We start from the raw sequence: 24808 nt of genomic DNA on the forward strand, positions 1-24808 counted from the left end.
ATTCTATTCAATACCTCCTCATTAGTTATGTGACCTACCCATCTAATCTTCAACATTCTTCTGTAGCACCACATTTTGAAAGCTGCTATTCTCTTCTTGTCTAAACTATTTATCGTCCATGTTTCACTTCCATACATGGCTACACTCCACACAAATATTTTCAGAAACGACTTCCTGACACTTAAATCAATACTCGATGTTAACAAATTTCTCTTCTTCAGAAACGCTTTCCTTGCCATTGCCAGTCTCTACTTTGACCATCATCAGTTATTTTGCTCCCCAAATAGCAAAACTCCCCTACTACTTTAAGTGTCTCATTTCCTAATCTAATTCCCTCAGCATCACTTGACTTAATTCGACTACATTCCATTATACTCATTTTGCTTTTGTTGACGTTCATCTTATACCTTCCTTTCAAGACACTGTCCATTCCGTTCAACTGCTCTTCCAAGTCCTTTGCTGTCTCTGACAGAATAACAATGTCATTGGCGAACCTCAAAGTTTTTATTTCTTCTCCACGGATTTCAATACCTACTCTGAACTTTTCTTTTGTTTCCTTTACTGCTTTCTCAATACACAAATTGAATAGTATCGGGGAGAGGACCTTTCATGTCCCTCGACTCTTATAACTGCCATCTGCTTTCTGTACAAATTGTAAATAGCCTTTTGCTCCATGTATTTTACCCCTGCCACCTTCAGAATTTGAAAGAGAGTATTCCAGTCAACATTCCTTAATCTTTCTTCTAAGATAAGTCGTAGGGTCAGTATTGCTTCACGTGTTCCAACATTTCTATGGAATCCAAACTGATCTTCCCCGAGGTCGGCTTCTACCAGTTTTTCCATTCGTCTAAAGAATTCGCATTAGTATTTTGCAGCTGTGACTTATTAAACTGATAGTTCGGTAATTTTCACATCTGTCAACACCTGCTTTCTTTGGGATTGAAATTATTATATTCTTCTTGAAGTCTGAAGGAATTTCGCCTGCCTTATACATCTTGCTCATCAGATGGTAGAGTTTTGTCAGGACTGGCTCTCCCTAGGCTGTCAGTAGTTCAAATGGAATGTTTTCCACTCCCGGGGCCTTATTTCGACTTTGGTCTTTCAGTGCTCTGTCAAACTCTTGGTACAGTATCATATCTCCCATTTCATCTTCATCTACATCCTCTTCCATTTCCATAATATTGTCCTCAAGAACATCACCCCTGTATAGACCCACTATATACTCAGTAACGCTTAAAATAAAATACAGTTCACAAAGTATTGCATAAAGAGCTACCCAAAAGATAAAATTTAGCTGTTCTTTCTAAATTTTGTCATATGCCCAACGACTAATTAGACTTTAACTGGAAGTTTATTGTATACTTTTATGCTTGAGTAATGTATTCCTTTCTCTGCATGCTGAATTTTTTTATATCTTTTTGAAGATCATCTTTACTTCTCATACCAGGATTATGATATGCCTTGCTTATTTTGTAAATTGTATGATTCTTGTTGACAAAGCACATAAGTGAAGCAATGTATCAGTATGGCATGGTGAGGATCCCCAGCTGTTTTGAATAAAATTCTATAAAGGCATTTAGGGTGAACTCTACTGATAACCATCTTCTGTGAAATAAAGCCATTATTTGCTTGTGACTGTTTTCACCAGAATATTGTGCCATATGTCATGAATGAAAAAGTCTACGTATGCCTATTTGATTGTCTCCAAATCAAAAACAGATGCTATTAAACGAATAGGAAATGCTGCCAAATTCAGTCTTGTACACAGGTCTAGGATCTGAACTGACCAGTTCAGATTGTTGTTAATATGTTATCCCAAGAAGCTGGAACACTCAATTCATAAGAATCCCTAGGTCCCTGAAGATAATTCTTTAAGTTTTTCTGTTATTGTACCGTGTCTTCTAATATGAGGTACAGAACATGATGGATGGATGGGTGGGTGAGTGGAATGAAAGGCATAGTTCAAATTTCCATCGAATCTGATGTAGAATCAGAAAGGCAAGAGCAAGTGTTCCAGTGGAAAACGCATCGGCACAAGCTGCAGTTTATGGATATCTGTACTCCCATAAGTCAGAACAATATGGTCAGGAGCAATTAGATCCATAGAGTAACTCTGACACAACAATTGTTAATTATCAGGTTATATCTACTTATACTTTTTGAAGAGTAATGTAAACTGCATGTAATTTTAAATATATTATGTATGTGTATATGAGACTTTTTTAGAACCTTCATTCGACAGTAAACCTGGGAAATACAAACAAATAACATGTTCCTTGTGGTGGCTCTTTTGCAACAGCAATGTACATTTTATTTTCATTTATAACAGAAGGTCTTTTCTTGTGCTGTGTTAGAGAGATTTCTCACACCACACTGTCTCTTAATTTCTCCAATCAGAAATGCCTGGCATTGGTTGTAGTGAGCTTAACTATACTGCAGCTCACATAAAGGCAGATTGTTTATTATAGCTGGAGGGAAATTCAAAATGCCATACTTAGCAGACAGTCACTAATTTTTAACATATATTCCCTAGAAATGAACACGTAACATACTACATATCAAAAGGACAATAGTCCGAGGAGCCAAATATGAAAATTTCAATGCAAGCCACACCTTCAGTAAGTATTCAAAGAATAAGATCATGCTTGTGTCTTTTTAAATTGTGGATTGAAACACATATTAAAAACAATGGTCCAATCATTCTTGGTGTTCTCTTGAAATAATGACAAGATGTGTGATCCTATTTTCATAAAATTGAATATGTCATACTGTTCAAGAAAGTTTTAGCTTTCATGTTTTTTATACAGCTATGTAATAGGAATCTAAGAGCAAAATAAAATTTAATTGCCTTCCAAATACAGGATATTCTTTTAATTTTTAAAATGTTTTCACATTATTTTTGAGCATTTCTGTTAAAGAAAATTATGGAACAATCTATATTTCATGTGCAATTTTTAATATATACATCAAAAAAAGTTATGCATCACCTCAGTTCCGAGAGTTCCAGAACCTGTACAGAAAATTGGAATAGAGATCAACATAACATCATTTCTGCCCTTTTTATTGCTCATGAAGACCACACTTTGTACGTTGTACCGCCATATAGTGAGACCTTCAGAGTTGGTGGTCCAGATTGCTGTACACACGGGTACCTCTAATACCCAGTAGCACGTTCTCTTGCATTGATGTAAGCCTGTATTCATTGCAGCATACTATCCACAATCATCAAGGCACTGTTGGTCCAGATTGTCGCACTCCTCAACGGCAATTCGGTGTAGGTCCCTCAGAGTGGTTGGTGGGTCATATCATCCATAAACAGCACTTTTAAATCTATCCCAGGCATGTTCAATAGGTTTCATGTCTGGAGAACATGCTGGCCACTCTAGTCGACCGATGTTATTCTGGAGAAAGTCATTCACAAGACGTGCACGATGGTATCACGAATTGTTGTCCATGAAGACGAATGCCTTGCCGATCAGGTGCTGATTTGGTTGCACTATCGGTCAGAGGATGGCATTTATATACCGTACAGCTGTTACGGCACCTTCCACAACCACCAGCAGCATATGTTGGCCCCACATAATGCCACCCCAAAACAGCAGGGAACCTCCTCCTTGCTGCACTCATTGGACAGTGTCTCCAAGGCGTTCAGCTTGATCGGGTTGCCTCCAAACACATCTCTGACAATTGCCTGGTTGAAGGCATTTGCGACACTCATTGGTGAAGAGAACTTGATGCCAATCCTGAGCGGCCCATTTGGCTTTTTTTTTTTTTTGGTGGGGTTTAAGGGCGCTCAACTGCTGAGGTCATTAGCGCCCAGTCACTGTTGTTAGAGCACATGGAATCTAGTAAAACTCAAAGGGATGGGGGGGACACTAGAAGGACCTGACAAAGATGCAGATAAAATAAGTAAAAAGGTTAGATGTCTTTGGACAAGCCAGTTAAAGTTATAAAACGCAGAATACGAGCAGCTGCTCGAGTGTCATCAGCTAAAACATCTGGTAAAGTAGATGGCAGGGACAGGACAACACGAAATTGACTAAAACGGGGACACGACAATAAAACATGGCACACTGTTAATGCCTGACCACAAGGGCACTGCGGGGCTGGGTCACCGGAGAGCAGGTAGCGGTGGCTAAACCGGCAATGCCCAATCCGCAACCTGGTCAGAAGGACCTCCTCTCACCGAGATGGTCGGGAGGAGGTTGTCCAAGCAGTTGGGAGCGGTTTTACTGCCCAGAGCTTGTTTCCTTGGAGGGATGACCCCATTTGGCATGTTGTTGGGCCCATCTATACCACGCTGCATGGTGTTGTGGTTGCAAAGATGGAACTTGCCATGGACGTCGGAAGTGAAGATGCACATCACACAGCCTATTGCGTACAGTTTGAGCCTGAACATGATGTCGTGTGGCTGCACGAAAAGCATTACTCAACATGGTGGCATTGCTGTCAGGGTTCCTCCGAGCCAAAATCCATAGGTAGCAGCCATAAACTGCAGTAGTAGCCCTTGAGCATCCTGAGTGAGGCATGTCATCGAAATTTCCTGTCTCTCTGTATCTCCTCCACGTCCGAACAACATCGCTTTGGTTCACTCCGAGACGCCTGGACACTTCCATTGTTGAGAGTCCTCCCTGGCACAAAGTAACAATGCAGGCATGATTGAACCACGGTAATGACCATCTAGGCATGGTTGAACTACAGATAACACGAGCCGTGTACCTCCTTCCTGGTGGAATAATTGGAACCGATTGGCTGGCGGACCCCCTCCGTCAAATAGGCACTGCTCATGCATGGTTGTTTACATCTTTGGGCGGGTTTAGTGACATCTCTGAACAGTCAAAGGGACTGTGTCTGTGATACAACATCCACAGTCAACGTCTATCTTCAGAAGTTCTGGGAACCGGGGTGATGCAATTTTTTTTTTTTATGTGTGTATTTCCAAAACTTTTTAGTTCTAGATTTTAATAAAAACAGTCAAGAGACTTTAAATTTTTATTTCATTTTAAATATTGTTTGAAGTTCTAAAAATACAGTCAAAGACAAAAGGAAACACACCACAAAGAAATAATTTGAATGGGACAGAAATTGGTAGATGTGATGTACACGTACAGACAAACAAATTATTACCATATCAGAAAAAAATAGATGATTATTCAAAAGAAACTGCTTTACAAACTGCACAAATCAATAATATGTTGGTCCACCTCTGGCCTTTATGCAAGCAGTTATTCAGCTTGGCATCAGTACAGTTGTTGGATGTCCTCCTGGGGGATATCATGCCGAAGAAAGGCAATAAACAAGATGTTAACAACTACAGAGGAAATTCTTTGCAACCATTGCATACAACATATTTTCCAAAATTATACTATGCCAGAGAGTAAATCAGGTGAATATCAAAGTGGTTTTAGGAAGCGCAGATGATGTTCTGGATAAATATTTAATTTTGAGTCAATCATTTGACACAGATTACTGAATTCAAAAGATGTTTGTTGATTTCCGAAAGGCCATTGATTCTGCCGACAGAAGCTATTGACAAACTAGAACTATGTGAGTGGGAGCAGCTTGATACGCCTTTCAAGTACCTGGAATATTACGCCTGAGTGAGCCGTAGCAAAAGATATAATGCTCTCTAAAGATTTAAAAAGAGAGTAAGAGGGATTTTTTGGTAGCGGATCACATAACACAATAACCCATTGGTTATATACATTGGCTGGCAGTTTGTCAACTCAGGTTCAAATCTCACTGCTGCCATTTTTTTTTTTTTCAATTTTATTTTATTCCTCACAAGTTAAACAATTAATTATAAAATTCTAATATAGTAAAACAGTTCAATTTTTATGTAAAATTAATATATTCAATTTAGTTACAATTACTACACTTGCAAGTTGAAAGGCTATTAACCAGCACTTTGTAAAACATAGTTAAAATTTTGCTCCAGCTACCAGTGGTATGACAGCAAAGGAATTTAGTGTTATCTTATATAATGAAAAAACCATAGCAGTGAATATGTAAAATAACTTTAAATAAAAATACTTAGAAGTATGGCCTATTTTTGTGAAGCAAAAAGGAAAAAAGATACCATATAAAACTACACACAATAAATACTCATTACTGGTCTTTTGTTGATTCTAAATCTAAATACTTATATTAAGTCATTGTAAATGTGCTATGCGTGTAAATAATGAAGTTTATTTTTTGAAATGACTGACATAGTTCTTTAAAACAAAGTTGAAAGCACTTTGGGTCCAAAAGTTCATCCTACTCACATGTTAAATAAATAATATAGGTTGAACATGATTATGAAACCATTACTTGAAAGCGCAACTCTTCAACCATACAACCCATCCTCCTAGTTTCTCTCTCTCTCTCTCTCTCTCTCTCTCTCTCTCTCTCTCTCTCTCTCACACACACACACACACACACACACACACACACACACACACACACACACACACACACACACACACACACACATCCTGCCCATCACATCACATTAGCCATACACAGATATTTTTCCAGGGGGTGGGATGGGGGGAGGGGGGTTGTGACTTTAAAATTGCCTCTACAATTATATTCCAGAGAACTGATGATTATCCACTCAATATTTGTTGTAGGTAGATAATCTTGATATTTCAAGAGCAACCATGATTTCATGATTACCTTCAAAATAAACCTTTTTGTATTATTAAAATGATTATGGATGTGACACTTTTTTAAGTTTACAATATAAAATCATATCTTTTTATGATGAAATGTGACATATTACATCCAGCAAGATGATCAATAAGATAGGAAGTAAAGCAGTAAAATATTTAAAAAAGATATTTTTATTCATAAACCAGTAATGATAAACTGATATTGAATATGAAATTTCTTGAGGAGGAAAAAATCAGAAATGAGAATACTGTTGGTTACATACAAAAATAACTAGTCATAAAGAGCCTTTGATTATTCTTCTTCGAAAGTCAAAATCAAGAGAACAAACTTTAAAAATGCTTGTACACTGTTGTATATAACAAAAAATACATCTCTTCATTTTCAAGAAAAATGCAGTTTCAGTCACACCAAATGAAGTTTAAAAGTTACGCAGGGGTGTAGCTACCACTGCATCAATTATATGGGGCTCCTGACATGTATCGGCAAGAATTCATAAAATGTTTACCACAATCTCACTCAAGATGAATGCTTAAGTCTTTAGCCATACCCTAAACACTTAATTAAAAGGGTGCCCAAATGTTGGCGACAATGGACATCTCAGATTTGCCACAGCGCTCGTCAGCAGACAACAATGATTATGGTATTTCTCCTTTTCAATTGATTGAGAACAATCTATATACTTTTACATCAATCTGTGCACGAGCTTCATGACATTCAAATGTTGTAAATCTAGTGGTTATTTGTTCATTAATAAGTTTAACTGTAAAAGAAATAAGTGAAAGAGAGATTACCACAGTGGAGCTATGAAAAGAAGAAATAAATGGAAGATGGAGGGAGTTCTAAGGAAACTGCGCAAAATTTCCTCATTTTTTTCAGCAGTCAGATTCCGTGAGTGATTTACTTTGCAATGGTGAGTAGTAAAATCTTCAGTATCTCCACGGTAAAAATATACTTCTTGTTTATAATTTAGGTCATGTTACGTAGCGTTCTATGCTGGGTAACACTGTATCATTACACTCATTAATAATGAAAACTTTTTACCATATAAATTTAATTTCCACTAACACAGACAAGTGTGATGAATGTAAAAGTATAATTAACATTTTAGATAACTACAATTTTATAGTGCTTGTCGCCTTTTTCAATTCATTATTTGAAATCCTTAATCCAGTTTATAAGGCTCTACAGCATGAAAATAATGATTTAAAGAAAGCTAGTATTTTACTAAGTAATGTTTTGAATAGACTGAGTGAAACAAGAAATAAACATTCATTCCATGGTTTGCAAAATGAGTCCAGATACCTAGCAAAAGAGTAGGGGGTAACAACTGTTTTCAAAAATAAAAGACAGAAGATGACAAAGTGATATTTTGATGAGTTATCAGAAGATGAGAGAATTTCAGACCTGGAATCATACTTGAAAGTCATTGTGTACTATTGCTGCTTATATATATTAATTTCTCAAACTAAACAAAGATTTCAACACCTATGTGAGCTAAGTGCTACAACCATTATCATTTCCAAATGAAGTAACAAAAACGAGAGCAGGGAAACTGACTGCTAAATACAGTAAAGACATGTCTTTTGATGTATATGAACAATTAATTTCTTTGAAAATGTGCTTAAAAACTGAAATTCAGACAGTCCATTCCATTAATAAACTCATAGATTTATTACTGATTAAATTCAATAGCCTTACATCCAGTTTTCTGGAGGTAATAACAGCATGTTTCCTATTTTTGACCCATCCTGTAACGACTGCAACAGCTGAAAGAAGTTTTTCGAAATTAAAACTATCTTAGGACTTCTATGAGCAAAGAATGGCTTTCAGACTTGTCAGTGGCATCTATACTGGCAGAACATCTGGAAAAACTAAAATCATCTTCAGCTATGAATGTTCTGATAAGTAAGTTTGCTGAAAAATGGCGACAAAAGTATATATCTGAATTATTTGGCTAACTAAGCTCCTAGGAGCACTAATTGTAAATAATTACTTACCTATGTAACATACACTTAACCAATACATTTTTATCTCATTCCAAATGACAGTTTTTGTTTCTTTTGAGAAAAATCTTTACCCTCCAATTGATCTTCGCCACAGTCGGGTGAAAGGGCCCTACAATAAATTTTGATACTAGGCCCGTCTAAGGCAAGCTAAGCCCCTGAAGTTACAGTTCAAAATAATAACATTATTAATTGTTTTCCTCGGATGATGCTGAGGGAATTAAATTAGCAAATGAGAGACTTAAAGAAGTAAAGGAGTTTTGCTATTTGGGGAGCAAAATAACGGATGATGGTCGAAGTAGAGAAGATATAAAATGTAGACTGGCAACGGCATGGAAAGCGTTTATGAAGAAGAAAAATTTGTTAACATCAAGTATAGATTTAAATGTCAGGAAGTCATTTCTGAAAGTATTTGTATGGAGTGTAGCCATGTATGGAAGTGAAACATGGACGATAAATAGTTTAGACAAGAAGAGAATAGAAGCTTTCGAAATGTGGTGCTACAGAAGAATGCTGAAGATTAGATGGGTAGATCACATAACTAATGAGGAGGTATTGAATAGAACTGGGGAGAAGAGGAGCTTGTGGCACAACTTGACTAGAAGAAGGGATCGGTTGGTAGGACATGTTCTGAGACATCGAGGGATCACCAATTTAGTATTGGAGGGCAGCATGGAGGGTAAAAATTGTAGAGGGGGACCAAGAGATGAAGACACTAAGCAGATTCAGAAGGATGTAGGCTGCAGTAGGTACTGGGAGATGAAGAAGCTTGCACAGGATAGAGTAGCATGGAGAGCTGCATCAAACCAGTCTCAGGACTGAAGACCACAACAACAACAACAACAACAACAGTTTTCCTAATGAAAGCAGATAAGGGAAAGAGTAACTGTGAAGAACCACTTGCAATATGAAACTACATAAAATTTAATATTCCAGCTGATCCTGTTTGAAGGTGAGGCTATTGCGAAAATTTGTCATTGGGTAAAGTTAGTAAACTCATATTTGACACACACTTCTTTCTGTGAACACTTGTCATGCACAACTCACTTAACCTGTTTTCACTCTTTGTAGAACAAAGCAACAGTTTTACTGTACATAGAGTACTAAAGGATTGTTTGGTTGTCCATCCTCTTGCCCCCCCCCCCCCCACCCTCACCCCCCTCTTATGAACACCTATGTCACCCATTATCAAATTCATTGGTGACAGTGCAGCAGCAAATTATATTTATATTGCAATTTAATACATGTGTAATATTTTAAATTTCCGTTGGTGATTCATTTCAGTGAGTTAAAAAAAAATTCCCTGGAGACGCCGGAATGGAGCTCTGTCACGAGCTGTGAGTACATTAATCTAGGCATATTACTGACTGGTCCTCAGGTTCTGCTTCATTTAATTCATTTGTTAGTCACTTCTTCCATAGATCACTTTCAAGATGAACATTATGATGTGAAAATTGGGTGAGTTAGACCTTTGTAGAAAAAGACAGACTGCTACTTGCCATAAAGAAGACACATTAAGTTTCAGATAGGCACAATTAAAACACACTTACATTGTGCCTCTCTGCAACTTAACATGTCTTCCTTACGGTAAGTAACAATCTCTCTTTTCCTACATTGTTGATATCCCTGACCTGGAATTTCCATTCTTTAAGTTAGATCTTTCTTTACTGAATGATGAAAGCTATTAAAAATAGTTTTATTTATAATCTATAACAATAATGGAAATTCCTAGAAAGTAAATTACATAAAATAAGGGGAATGCAGCCACTTACCTGTAGGGGATTGGTGTGTGGCACATAGAATCACAAATAATAGGAAATAGTTAACACTAGTTTTCATGCTCTTGCTTTTTTTCTAGTAGAAGTACACATGCCCTCACCCAAGAGCACATGCGCATGCATGAGGCAAGGATTGGGTAGCAGGGTAATGCAAGGCATATCTTTTGCCAGATGGTTCAGCAGTTGAACAAGAGGGAAGGAGTTCAGACGATAGAGTAATAAGGTATGGAGAGAGGGAAAGGTGGAGGAGGAATGGACAGGACAGTGATGGTGAAGAGGGAGACAGGTAGGGGAGAAAGTGAGGGAGAGGGGTGGGAAAAAGGGGGGAGAGGAGAGAGAGAGAGAGAGAGAGAGAGAGAGAGAGAGAGAGAGAGAGAGAGAGAGAGGGGGGGGCACATTGGGGGGGAAGGGGGAAGAGGGGTGGAACAAGGCAGTAGATGATCTGGCTGGGGAGGAGTGATGTGGACAGAAGAAAGAATGGAAAAGATAATGTGAGGCAGTGGGAAACGAGTTAGCAGAGGCTTAGGACAGGGGGATTGTAAGATCACTGGATATGCCTGGTACACAATTACCTTCTGCTGGAACTAGCCTCTGTGGTGAAGCTGCAGTTGAAGACATTAGTGTTGTGGCATGCACCATGTACGGTAACTGGGTGGTCAAATTTGCCACATTTTGGCAGTGGCTGTACGTGCAAGTGGACAGTTGGTTACTTGTCATGCCCACATAGAATGCTGTATACTAAATGCAGTGTAGCAACTATATAACACAGCTGCTTTCACACATGACCCTGTCTTTTACTGGGTAGGAGATGCCTGTGACTGGATTGGAATATGATGTGGTGGGTGGGTGTATGGGACAGGTCTTGCACCTGGGTCAGCCACAAGGAGATGACCCATAGGGTGCAGAACTGGGAAAGGATTGGAGTAGGAATGGACAAGAATATTCTGTAGGTTAGGTGGGTGACTACATTCAGTGATGTGTGTTGGATTTTGGGTAGGATATCCCTCATCCCAGGGTAGGTAGCCAAAAGCCTTGGTGAAGAATTTGGTTGAGCTTTTCAAAGTCATGGTGATAATGAGTGATTAGAGGAGTGCTGATCAGTGCCTATTTAAGAGAGTTACTGGTGTTGGAGGAGATGGCACAGAAGATCTGTTTATGAATGATAAAGGCTCGGTAAGTTTATCGGAATATTTCAACAATTCCTGCCTTCCACTGCAAATGTGGTGTCTTCAGGTTGCGAGGCTGCATGAAAGAGACTTTTTGACACAGAACGGGTGACAGCTGTCAAAGTGGAGCTACTGTTGGTGGTTACTACACTTCATATGAATGGATGTATTTATGGAGCCATTTGAGAGGGGAGATGAACGTCTAAAAAGGTGACTCATCGAGTTTAGTAGGACCAGGTGAAGCGTATTTAGGAATTGGTGTTAAGGTTATGGAGGAAGGAGCATCAGTCCAGATCCTGAAAATGTGATCAATAAATCTGAACCAGACAAGGGGTTTTAGGTGTTTACTGGAAAGGAAGGATTCCCCCAAATGGCCCACAAATAAGATGGCACAGGAAGGTGCCACACAAATACTTATGGCAGTAACATGGATTTGTTTATAGATTTGGGCTTTGAAAGTGAAATAACTGTGGGTCAGGTTGCAGTTGGCTAGGAGGATTAGAAAAGATGTGGTGGGTTTGCTATCAGGTGGATATCTTGCTGCTACCATGAGTGTGGACATTTAGTTGTCTGTGAGATTGTGGTCTCTCTCTCTCTCTCTCTCTCTCTCTCTCTCTCTCTCTCTCTCTCTCTTTTCAGTAGAAAATGTAACCAAGTAATCAGTAACCAGTGTCTGGGAAAGAACCACAAGAAGCTGTCAAGAAGACAAACTGGACTGGAAACCAACCTCTTCAGATCTTGCATAGGTAAAAAGATGTTATGTATGAAATGAATCTCCAATCATGGGAAACATGCAAAAAATGATTTTATATGTAAGAAATAAAAGTTATTGAAATTTAGTTACGAACACAAGAAGGCATGAAGTACATTAAAACCAGCTAGTTACCTATTCCTCAATTCAGCATCATCTTGTAGAACTCTATCTTCAGAGGATAAAAGTGTTTGTATTGTCTCACGTGCTTCTTTCCATGCTGCTGGTGACAGTCCCATAAAGCTGTTGAGAACAGGCTGAAACAAAAAAAATTAATTAGTTACCCAAATACAGAAATATTTAATATGATTAAATCTACAGTTGCTACATTTAATCAAATTCTCAGAGGAATTATTATTTCTTCCTCAAGTGGCAAACAGATCACATTATTATGAGTAGCTGAATTCATCAATTCATTTTTTTTTTTTTTTAGTTAATGGAGCCACTTCTCCATCAGCTGGAATCTGAATTTGCAAATTTAGTTAGTTTCATAGAATATACTGTAAGTAGACTGAAGCAGCAGTAAGAATTTGGATTGACGATGGAGGCATGCCAGGGTAATGTGTGCAGTTGTGCAAACTACTGTGCCAAGGTGGCTTAGTAGCTAATGCACCTGCCTGGTAGACAGGAGACCCATTCGATTCCCAGCCTTGGTACAAATTTTTCTCTCACCACTTCAGTTTGTATACATAGAGACACATACACTCTCAGAAAAAAAATCACAACACCAAGAACGAGTTCAGTGACATAAACAAAAGTTGGTAGGCAAGTTTCTATAGCTGAAAGATGATGTCTCAAAATTTGATGCCAGGTGAATTGAAGCTAATAATGCCAATATGAGGATGCAAATCAGGTTTGCTTTAAATACAAGCTATAATGGTCATGAGTTACCTTTGAAATTGGACATGCTGAGTTGCTGTTAGTCAAGAATGCCTTTAAGGTTACAAAGACACTTATCAACACCTCACTGAGTCTGAATGAGGTCATGTAATAGGGCTGTGAGAGTCTTGATGTTCCTTCTGCGATACTACAGAAAGATTTGGCAGGAATGTAGCCACTGTACATGACTGCTGGCAGTGGTGGTCATGAGAGTGTACGGTTGCAAGAAGACTAGGCTCCAAATGGCCACATGGCACTCCCGAGAGGGAAGACCATCATGTTCAGTGTATAGATCTAGCACATCGTACTGCATCACAATTTGAGCAGCAGTTGGCACCACAGTGACACAAGGAACTGTTACAAAATAGTTACTTCACAGACTGCTCTGAGTCAGACACACAGTAGAGTGTGTTCCACTGACCCCTAAACCACCATCATCTCTTTCTTCAGTCATGTCAAGTGAGGGTTCATTGGAGGGTGAAAGCTGGCTCTGCCTTGGTGCTAGTGATGGCCTTGTGTTTGTTAGGAGGAGGCCAGTTGAGGCCCTGCAACCTACCTGTCTGCATGCTACACACACTGGAACCACACCTGGAGTTATGGTCTAAGATTCAATTTCATATGACAGCAGAAGCACTATCGTGGTTACCCCATGCACCCTGACTGCAAATTTGTATGTCAGTCTGGTGTTTCGACCTGTTGTGCTGCCATTCATGAACATAGTTACAGGGGATGTTTTCCAACAGGATAACAGTTGCCCAGATACTGCTGCTGCGACCCAAAATCCTCCACATAGCGTCAAAATGTTGCCTTGGCCTCCTTGATCACCAGATCTGTCTCCAATTGAGCACATATGGGAAATCATTGGGTAATAACTCCAGTATCATCCACATCCAGCATTAGCCATCCCTGCACTGACTGACCAAGTGCACCAGGCATGGAACTCCATCCCACAAACACATATGGCATCTGTACAACATAATGCATGTATGTTTGTATGCTTGCATTCAACACTCCGGCAGTTACATCAGTTGTTATTGTACCAGCATTTCACATTTGCAATGGTTTATCTAACACTTAGCCTGTGATCTTGCAATGTTAACCACTTAAATATGTTACCTAGACAAATGAATTCTCAAAATTTCATACTCTTATGTTATCATTTTTTGGTGTTGCAATTTTTTTCTCTATCAATGTATTTTAGCAAATTAATGAAATTTTCCTCATATCAATGTAGGAATACAAAAAGACAAGCAAGACGTCAACAAATATGTTACATTCATTTGAACATCAGATGAAAATCATTGGAATGAAACCATTACATGTAAATGAATAAAAGCTAATATTTTACTGTTGTAGATGCAGTGAATTTCAAATTTAGACTGTGTAAGCAAGTGCAGTTGACAACTGGTAAATGATAGTTCATAATCAATGCAACTTCCTGGCAGATTAAAACTATGTGGTGGACTAAGACTCACACCTGGAACATTTGTCTTTAACAGGCACTATCCAAGCACAACTCATGACCCACCCTCTTATCTGTACTCCTACCTTCCAAAACTTCAGAGTAGTTCTCCTACATAACTTGCAGGACTAAAATTCTTGGAAAAAAGGAAATTGTAGAGAAATGGCATAGCCACAGCCTGTGAGCTTGTTTCGAGAATGAATTTTCATTCTGCAGGAGAGTGTATGCAGATATGAAACTTCCTGGCAGATTAAAACTCTGTGCTGAGCTGCACTACAAACCTGGGACCTTTACCTGTTGTTCGCAAGTACTCTGTCCACTGAGCTATCCAGAGTGCAGAGTGAAAATGCTTCATTTGGCTCGACAACAATAATTGAACTATCAGCAAAGAGAACTAACTCTGGGTCTTGGGTCAGATGAAATTAGAAAAGAACATGAAAAGCTAATGGATTGATGATCAAACCCTGCAAAATGCCTATTGCAATTCCTCCCCATGTAAATAATGTTGCATCCCGTGAAAAATTACTTGAACAGTCTGATGTAATTGCATGCTGTTTCTTTAACAGCAAGCTGAACACATCCTGTTTCTTAAATAGTGGCTAAACCTGGCATCCTCCAACATGTGATACTGTAGTATTATGGATATTGTTAGATGTAACAAGTAACTTGGGAACAATGTTACAGTGCTTGGGTAGCTGGTGAAAGTTTTTTCTTGGAGTTGTGGAAAATATTCCCATTATCAGCAAGAGCACAGCTGCTGATTGTAGTCTTGGCACATATTATTTTGTGGGTTGTTTCTTTTTTTACTTTTTTGTGGAGGGTTGGGGGAGAGGAGTTTGAAGGGGGGGGGGGTTAATTTTTCCTGAAATCATTCACAATGTTCCATTACATTCACATCATCAGAAGCTTGTACAGGTAGCTTTTATGTCATGAACATCTTAAAATTGATGTATTAAGAACTGTATATTTATACAAAGGAAAACTAGCTTCAGTAAGAAACAATGGATTGTTTGATAAACTTATAATAGTCATACCTCCTCAAAGACATGTTGCTTGTCCTTCAGATGAGGTCCTGCGAAGAGATGGCGTATGGCCTTGAGATCCAGTATCTGATCTCCAATAGCCACTCCAATGCGATGACTTGGCTGAAATGACAGGATGTAGTCAGATGTGTAATCCATGGCAGGTTCACCTTGTTACATTTTATTAAGTGATTAAAACTGGTTTATATTTAGTATGTTTTATTTGTATTACAGTGATATTTATGAAATAACCTAAAACATTATATTTAAGATTTTATGTGAAGGTATTATTCAATGTAATAGAAGAAACTGCTTAATAGAAAGTTATTTACTTCAGTTTGTAGCTCCATCACATTACCTACATGACATTTACTATGCTCCGACATCTGACAGGTCACTGAATACATGTGTACCCATGTATCCGACTCATTTCTGTATAAATGTTAACCCTGTGAATTTTTTGTAGAGATTATTTTTGGTACTAATGTTATGAACTTAGCAGGATGTTGTAGCATTAACATAAAATATAATTTTAATAACATATTTCTGTTGTGTGAAAATACAGTATCTGCAAGATGGTTTCCCCAAAAAGTGATTCTACAATCCATTAATGAATTAAATGGAAATATGCAAAATAAACTAGTTTCTTCATTTTTTACATCACCTATAGCAGCAATCATGCATAGTGCAAACATATAAAAACGAAAATAATCAATTTTTGACAATATAATTTAACTGGATATATAAAAAACTGTCTACTCACCAAGCAGTGCCAGGAGAACACACTTAAAAAAGAGACGTTTATACTTATGCAAGCTTTTTGAGCCAGTGGCTCCTTTTTCCGGTAGAAGGTCTGAAGGAAAAGGAAGAGTTGTGAAGGAAAATGACTGGAGAGGTTTAAAAAAAGAGATAGATTTTGGACAAGTTACCTAAAACCATGGGTCAGGGGTGACTTACTGGACAGGATGAAAGGGAAAGAAGGTCTTTCCTTCTCATATTGTCTAGTAAGTCTCACCTGACCTGTGATTCTGTGTGACTTTTATGAAATCTACCCCTTTTCCTAAAATTCTCCAGTCCTTTTCCTTCGCCCCTCTTCCTTCCCCTTCAGCCCTTCTGCCGGGAGGAAGAACCACTGGCTCTGAAAACTTGCATAAGTATAACATACTTTTTATCTGTGTGTTCTCCTGCTGTTGCTTGGTCAGTAGACTTTTTTCATCTATCCAGTTACATTATAGTGCAAACATAGTTGAGCTAAGGTGTTTCATTACTTCTAGGCACCAGGCTTTCCAGTTAATGTTGTACTGTATCTGCAGGTGCAAAAATTTAACACTTTCTACATTTCTTGTATTTCATTCTTTGGGAACATTGTTTTTAGAGCTTCTGGAGTTCTATGAGAATTACTCGTACTGAACTGTGTCTACTGAGTTTTGTCAAAATTCAATAACAATCCATTTGCTTTGAACCATTCACTGATTTTTTTGGATACTGTATCAGTTGGTATGTTAAGTTTGGTTTGGTTATGTTTTTCTTTAGGGCGCAAAAAACAACTGGGTTCATATACACCCAAGTCAAAACTATAGAACAGAAAGACAAAGAGGAGTTAAAAAACGACTATATGTCAGTCCCAACTGACATAAGAGAAGACTGCTAGAAACAGGCACACAGAGAAAGGGCTAAAAAATGACACCATACAGAAACGGAAGTCCAAAACTAAAAATTAAATGGCCTTAGCCACATTGCTTTGGCGGATAAAAGTAAAACACGTCGACAGCCCACGCGTCATTTGCTAAAGCGGCCGATAACTCAGACGGCAAACCCAAGTGGGAACGTAAACGGTTAAAAAATGGCATTCGTCAGGAAGTGGTGGACAGTTAAAGCTTGGGCACAATGTGTACAAAGTGGTGAGGTAGCGCCACTTATCAAATTACGATGGCTAAAAAGGCAGTGTCCACTATGCAGCCTGGTTAAAATGACCTCCTCCCGGTGGGAGTGCTGAGACTTGGTCAGCCAAGCCACTGGAAGAGGCTTAAAAAGCCGGAGCTTGTTCCCTTGAAGGGAGGTGTGGTGTCACCGCCAGACACCACACTTGCTAGGTGGTAGCTTTTAAATCGGCCGCGGTCCATTAGTATACGTCGGACCCGCGTGTCACCACTGTCAGTGATTGCAGACCGAGCGCCGCCACACGGCAGGTTTAGAGAGACTTCCTAGCACTCGCCCCAGTTGTACAGCCGACTTTGCTAGCGATGCTACACTGACAAATTACGCTCTCATTTGCCGAGACGATAGTTAGCATAGCCTTCAGCTACGTCATTTGCTACGACCTAGCAAGGCGCCATAGCATTTGATATTTATCTTGTGAAGTATGTACAGTCAAGAGCGATGTACACCAATTATGGATTAAAGTTAAGTATTACAGCAACTGCGTCCGTTTTTCTAAGTTCTCATTTCCTTGTAATGTTCCAGACCTCACGCCAGCCTGCGTGAGCTTAACGCGTGCCTTTCGGCTACCAGTCATAGTGGATTGGCTGTCTGGCCAGTCCACTACAGGAGGACCACTGGCGATGCCAAAGTGACGCCATCTCCTGACAGACAGCAACACAGAGATCATTAGAGGAATATAGGAACTAGCGGGCTGAGGTACGAGGACTGCAGCCTTGGCAGCAGCGTCAGCAGCCACATACTACCGGATGTGCTCTGTGGCCTGACAGGGCGAAGAGCTCAGCTGTAAAAACTGAGCAGTGTGCTGGAAGCCGATATCGAAAGACAAGGGTGCCAATGTCGAAGGCACACCCAACCCCACAGTCAGTCTGAGAGACATCAATGTATACAAAGGTACTATCGCGAAGTTCCATGTGAAGGTCGTGAAATTGAAGGTGATAGAGTAATGCTGGAGTAGTGTCTTTAGGAAGTGAATGAAGGCCAAGGCTAATAAGGGGCACTTCACGAAGCCAAGGTGGTGAAGGGTTCTCACTCACTGGGAAAGTTGCAGGTAGAGTGAAGTTAGGCCGCTGTAGCATGTGCCGAAAGTGGACTCCAGGAGGTAACAGAGAAAAGGGACATGCCCCATACTGGCGATCAAAGGAATCATTGAAGAAGGAGGCATAGAATTGGTGGCCACACATGGCAGACAAAGGGCATGCATACGTGCTGAGGAGAAAGTCACAGCGATAGGGCAGTGGTAGTTCAGCAGCTTCAGCATATGGACTCTCAACCGAGCTAGTATTAAAGGCACCAGTGGCCAAACGGATGCCACAATGGTGGATAGTGTTGGGATGGCGGAAGAGAGATGGACGTGCAGACACATAAACAAAGCACCCACAGTCGAGTTTCGAATGGACAAGGGACGGTACAAACGGAGGAAGGTGGTTCGTTCGGCACCCCAGGAAGGACACAAACGAGATTGAGGAACCGTGTACAGCAGACTGCCAAGGAAGACACATGGGAGGACCGAGAGTGTTTCCTATTGAGCATGAACCCCCAGGAATTTCGAAGTTTCAATGAACGGAAGAGCAACAGGCCCAATATGTAAAGATGGTGGGAGAAACCAATTGTATCGCTAGAAATTCATACAGACGGTTTTGTCAGTGGAAAAGCGAAAGCCATTGTCGATGCTCCAGGAATAAAGACGATCAAGACATCGCTGAAGCCGCCGCACAGTGAGACAGGTCCGTGGAGAACTGCAATAAATGGCAAAATCGTCAACAAAAAGGGAGCCGGAGATAGCCGGCGGGAGACAGGCCATTATAGGGTTAATGGCGGTAGCAAAGAGGACAACGCTCAGGACGGAACCCTGAGGCACACCATTTTCCTGAATAAAGGTGTCCGATAAAGGTGTCCGACAAGGCAGAACCCACACGCACCTTGAAAACTCGGTCTTTTACAAATTTCTGAAAGAGCAGGCGGCCACGGAAGCGTCACATGTAAATAGTAAAGAGGATACCAGTTCTCCAGCAGGTGTTGTAGGCTTTCTCCAAATCGGAAAACACGGCCACAGTCTGGGATTTCCGCAGAAAACCATTCATGAAGTGGATGGACAAAGTATAAAAAAAAAGAAATTGCAGAATGCCGCGCTCGAAATCCACGCTGCGCATTCGTCAGCAAATTGCGAGACTCGAGCCACCATGTAGCTAGAAGGAAGGTTTTTGTCATTGCTGGGCTTAGGTGTGGCTATGACGGTAGATTCACACCAACGTCCAGGAAAAGTGGCCTCCGCCCAGATGCGATTGTAAGTGTTAAGCAGAAAGTGCTTGCCCGCAAGAGAAAGGTGCTGCAACATCTGAATGTGGACGGCGTATGGCCCTGGGGCGGAGGATCGGGACGAACTGAGAGCATGATCTAGCTCCCTCACAGTAAAGGCGGCATTGTAGCACTCACAATTCGGAGAAGAGAAGGGCATGGCCCGAGCGTCCTCCGCTCGTTTCCGATGGAGGAAGGCAGGGTGATAGTGGGAAGAGCTCGAAATGTCTGCAAAATGGCGGCCCAAGGTGTTGGAGATAGCAATGGGGTCCACGATGACATCATCTGCTACTGTCAGGCCAGAAATGGGGGAATGGATATTGGTCCCAGAGAGACGTCGGAGGTTGGCCCACACGACACAGGAAGTGGTGGAACTGTTAAAAGAACTACTGACTGAAATCCAACTAGCTCTTTTGCTATCCCGAAGAACGCGACGACACTTTGCAAGCATCTGTTTATAATGAGTGCAGTTTTCCATTGTAAGCTGACACTTAAAAACGCGGAGGGCATGTCTCTGTGCATGAATTGCGTCGCAGCATGCCTCAGTCCACCAAGGGACTGGGACACGGCGTGGTAAAGACGAACTGCCAGGAATGGAACGTTTTGCAGCAGTAAGGATAACGTTTGTGAGATGTTTCATCTGGTCATCACAACTGGGGAAATCTTGTTCTTCGAAGGTCGCCAGGGAGCAGTAAAGCTGCCAGTCAGCCTTAGTAAGCTGCCATTTGGGTGTGCATGCAGATGAGGTAGGAGTGAGCAAACTGATATCACATGGGAAATGGTCGCTCGAGTAGGTGACAGAAAGAAGGGACCACTCAAGGTGATGAGCAAGCTGGGCAGTGCAGGAGGATAGGTCCAAGTGGAAATAGGTGCTAGAGGAGTCGGAGAGTGGGTGCTCTAGTGTTAAGGCAGAAGAGGTTAAGTTGGGTAAGAAGGTCAGAAAAGAGGTCACCTCTCTGACAGGTCCTGAAAGAACCCCAGAGGGAGTAATGCGCATTAAAGTCAACAAGCAGCAAAAATGGGGGAGGTAGCTGCCCAGTAAGCTGAAGGAATTCTGCCCTAGTGACATCGAATGATGGAGGGACATAAATGATACAGAGGGAAAAAGTCAGGTGGGGAAGGAAAAGTCGAACTGCAACAGCTTGAAGATGGGTAGTCAGCGAGATGGGCTGACTATGAATGTCATCCCGTATGAGCAGCATGACGCCCCCATGAGATGGGATTCCGACCTCAAAGGGAAGGTCAAAACGAACCGGGAAGAAACGCAAAAGCTCAAAGTGGTTGTGAGGGCGCAATTACGATTCCTGAAGGCAGAGTACAAGGGGACACTGCAATGCTAAAAGTAGCCATAAATCCTCTTTGTGGGACCTAAGACCGCGGACGTTCGATTGGAGGAGAGTCATGATCAGGAAGAAATGAAGGGGTGTCACCTCGGCGGCTGCCGAGCTACAGCCTGTGAAGAGTCGCTACTACAGGGCACAGAAGCAGGAGGGTCCTGCTCCATGGCGTCCACAGAAGCATGGGCTTGCTTGTGCGGTTGGTCTGTGGAGTCCAGCGCTGAAAAACGGTTGGTGGTGCGCACCAGAGACACGGAGGCCGGCCGGGCTAAGGTATTACATGGCGACATCATCGAAGAGGACCTTCGAGTCAGCAAAGGAGAAGACCGTTTGCCTTGGGTGGACTTCTTCAAGCCTTTCCAGTTAGAGGCAGACTCGGGTATTGGTTGGCAGCCTACCGGTAGATGGTGGCTTCACCCCTTGAAGCGAGAATTTGATGGCTTGTTGCATAACTTGACGGGGGGATGGCGATGCTACCTTGACGATGGGCGATTTCACAACCTCAGAGCTGAATTGGAGGTCGCGGCCATGTCCTTCATGGAGCGAGGGGGTAACAAGAACAGAACTATAGGTGCCAGATGGGAGAACGCAGGGTCTGTGACTAGCCAATAACTTGTGAGCGACTGGATAAGGCACTTTTTCCTTTACCCAGATCTCTTGGACAGCCCGGGAGTAGGAGGTGGACAATCGGCCTCGTGCACATATCTGCCACAGGTTACACATTTGGCTGGGTGTCGACAAGATGTTCTAGTGAGGTTGAAACGATGAAAACGGTAGCAGTGCAATGTACGGCCAGACGGTGATAATTTCATAGCCTGTTTTGGACGGAAGCATCTCTCTATCAAAGGTGAGGAAAAGAGTGCGTGTGGGCACTAAGGAGGAATCTACCTTTTTCGTTACATGGATGGCAATAACACCCTGATCAGAGAGGTAAGATCGGATTTCAGCCTCAGTCAGACCGTCGAGCAACCTAGTGTAAATTACACTATGGAAGGAATTCAAAATTCTATGGGCCACGACACAAACAGGGTAGCTATGGAGAAGTGAGGCGGCAAGCAGTAGTTTTGCTTCAGAATCAGACGTAGTCTCCAAAAGCAAAGTGCCTTTCCGTAAACGAGAGCAGGATTTCACAGGACCGGCAATCGCATCAATGCCTTTCTGATTAACAAAAGGATTTACCGTGGCGAAGGACTGCCCGTCTTCAGTTTGAGAGACCACAAGGAACCATGGTCCAGCAGGAAGGGTCTTTTAATCATTAGCGTATTTATGCTTACGTTCGCAGACGCTGATTGTGAAGATGATTGTATCATTGCGACAAAATCCCCCATGATTGCTAGCGTCTCCAATTGTGCGCTGCTTCCAGCTGGGGGCCCCCCTTCACAAGGGGGCAAACCCATCTTAGGTGATTGTTCACACCTCAGGTCACACCTCCCGAACACATGACAGAGGGACCAATCGGCAATTTGGGAAGACTGCAGCTCAGGCAATCACCCCTCCCTAGGCCTGGCCTGTACCTGGGGGTACGTGCGAACCCTACCTGTCGACCTGGGGATGGGAATTACGCGTTACCCAGTCACCCAGTACCCATCAGACGCATGGACCAGCCTTCAGGAGCGTACAGAAAGAAAGAAAAAGGGAAACAAAGAAAGGAAATAAAGAAAGGAAAAGGGAGCAAAAAACAATGGTGAGACTGTTCTTACGTCAGCGACAGATAATGCAGAACATTCCTAGTAGCACCCCAGACTTGTTCTCCACGGGAGGGGAAGAAGAATAGCAAGAGGATAGACATGCAGCACGGAAGGGAAAAAATGCTGTAAAGGCTGGGCCCCCATTGTAGCCAAGCACGAACCCGCCAAAGAGTGGTGAGCCCCTGAGGGGATTTCTGGGGAATTTGGTGGCCAGCGGAAGTGTTTAAACTCAGAAGAGTGTTCCGGGAGCCACTCTGTAGCAATTCTGGATGTGTGGGATGTCGCATTGTCATGCTGGAATTGTCCAAGTCCATCGAAATGCAAAATGGACATGGTTGGGTGCAGGTGATCAGACAGGATGCTTACGTATATGTGTCACCTGTCAGAGCCGTATATAGATGTATCATGGTCCCATATCACTCCAACTTCAATACGACCCACATCATTACAGATATTCCACCAGCTTTAACAGTCCCCTGCTGACATGAATGGTCTATGGATTCTTGAGGTTGTCTCCATACCCGTACACTTTCATCCACTCAGTATAACGTGAAATGACACTCGTCCGGCCAGGCAACATGTTTCCAGTCATCAACAGTCCAGTGACAGTGCTGACGTGCTCAGGTGGGGCACAAGGTTTTGTGTTCGGCAGTTATCAGGGGATGATGTTTCGTTGAATGGTTCGCACGCTGAAACTTGTTGATGGCCCAGCATTGAAATCTGCAGCAATTTGCGGAAGGAGTGCACTTCTGTCACGTTGAACGATTCTCTTCAGTCGTCGTTGGTCCCATTCTTGCAGGATCTTTTTCCGGCTGAAACGATGTCAGAGATTTGATGTTTTATCGGATTCCTGATATACACGGTAAACTCGTGAAAAGGTTGTACGGGAAAATCCCCACTTCATCACTACCTCAGAGATGCCGTGTCCCATCGCTCACGCACCGACTATAACGCCACGTTCAAGCTCACTTAAATCTCTAAAACCTAAAATTGTAGCAGCAGTAACCGATCTAACAACTGCGCCAGGCACTTGTCTTATATAGGCGTTGCCGACCGCAGCGCCGTATTCTGCCTGTTTATATATTTCTATATTTGAATACGCATGCTTATACCAGTTTCTTTGGCGCTTCTGTGTATGTACTTAAGTGGTGAGATGGAAGGAATAAATTAACTATCCAATATTTTATTTATTTATTGGTATGGCTAGGGCCCCCCTCGGGCAGACCGTTCGCCGGGTGCCGCTCTTTCAATTTGACGCCACTTCGGCGACCTGCAGTCGATGAGGATGATAGGATGCTGATGAGGACAGCACAACACCCAGTCCCTGGGCGGAGAAAATTCCCTCACCCAGCCGGGAATCGAACCCGGTCCCAGAGGCTTGACAATCCGTCACGCTGACCTTTTTTTTTTTCTTTTTTTATCTCATTTTGTTCGCTTTCGTTCGTTGTATCTGCTCGGGGTGGACGTCGTAAGACATCCGTTTAAGTTCGTTGTTGATCGATTAACTCAGTTTTTTTTTATTACAGAGGGCAGATAACCCTCTGCCGAACACGCTGAGCTACCGTGCCGGCCCATTCAGCTACCGGGGGCGGACAACTATCCAATATGAAATGTTACACACATTGTAGACAAAACAGATACAAGATTTATGCATTTAGTATGCGCCATACTCATGTTTGTAAAAATCGTGGTCTGTGTTACGACATTTGCTATCTGGGGACGAGAGTTATCATGAAGCGGCAGCACTCCTTGTCACATGATTCCACATCGGTGGTTCTCGACGGACATGCCGCACCGTACACTATCTCCGATGGATGTCTATTAGTGCA

The 24808-nt window shown here is 41.7% G+C and overlaps 1 protein-coding gene across 1 annotated transcript in view; it reads right to left on the bottom strand.

Annotated features, from left to right (window-relative positions):
- The window catches only part of LOC126483944 (fumarylacetoacetase), a 69297-nt gene that overhangs the window by 15566 nt on the left and 28923 nt on the right, over window positions 1-24808 (bottom strand). Inside the window, exons 2-3 of the mRNA XM_050107232.1 lie at window positions 15731-15841; window positions 12491-12612 (exon numbers count right to left, since the gene is read on the bottom strand). Coding sequence (XP_049963189.1) covers window positions 12491-12612; window positions 15731-15841 — 233 coding nt within the window. The remainder of the gene's footprint in view (window positions 1-12490; window positions 12613-15730; window positions 15842-24808) is intronic.

Source organism: Schistocerca serialis, chromosome 6 (assembly GCF_023864345.2).
Source record: "Schistocerca serialis cubense isolate TAMUIC-IGC-003099 chromosome 6, iqSchSeri2.2, whole genome shotgun sequence".
Taxonomy (NCBI): domain Eukaryota; kingdom Metazoa; phylum Arthropoda; class Insecta; order Orthoptera; family Acrididae; genus Schistocerca; species Schistocerca serialis.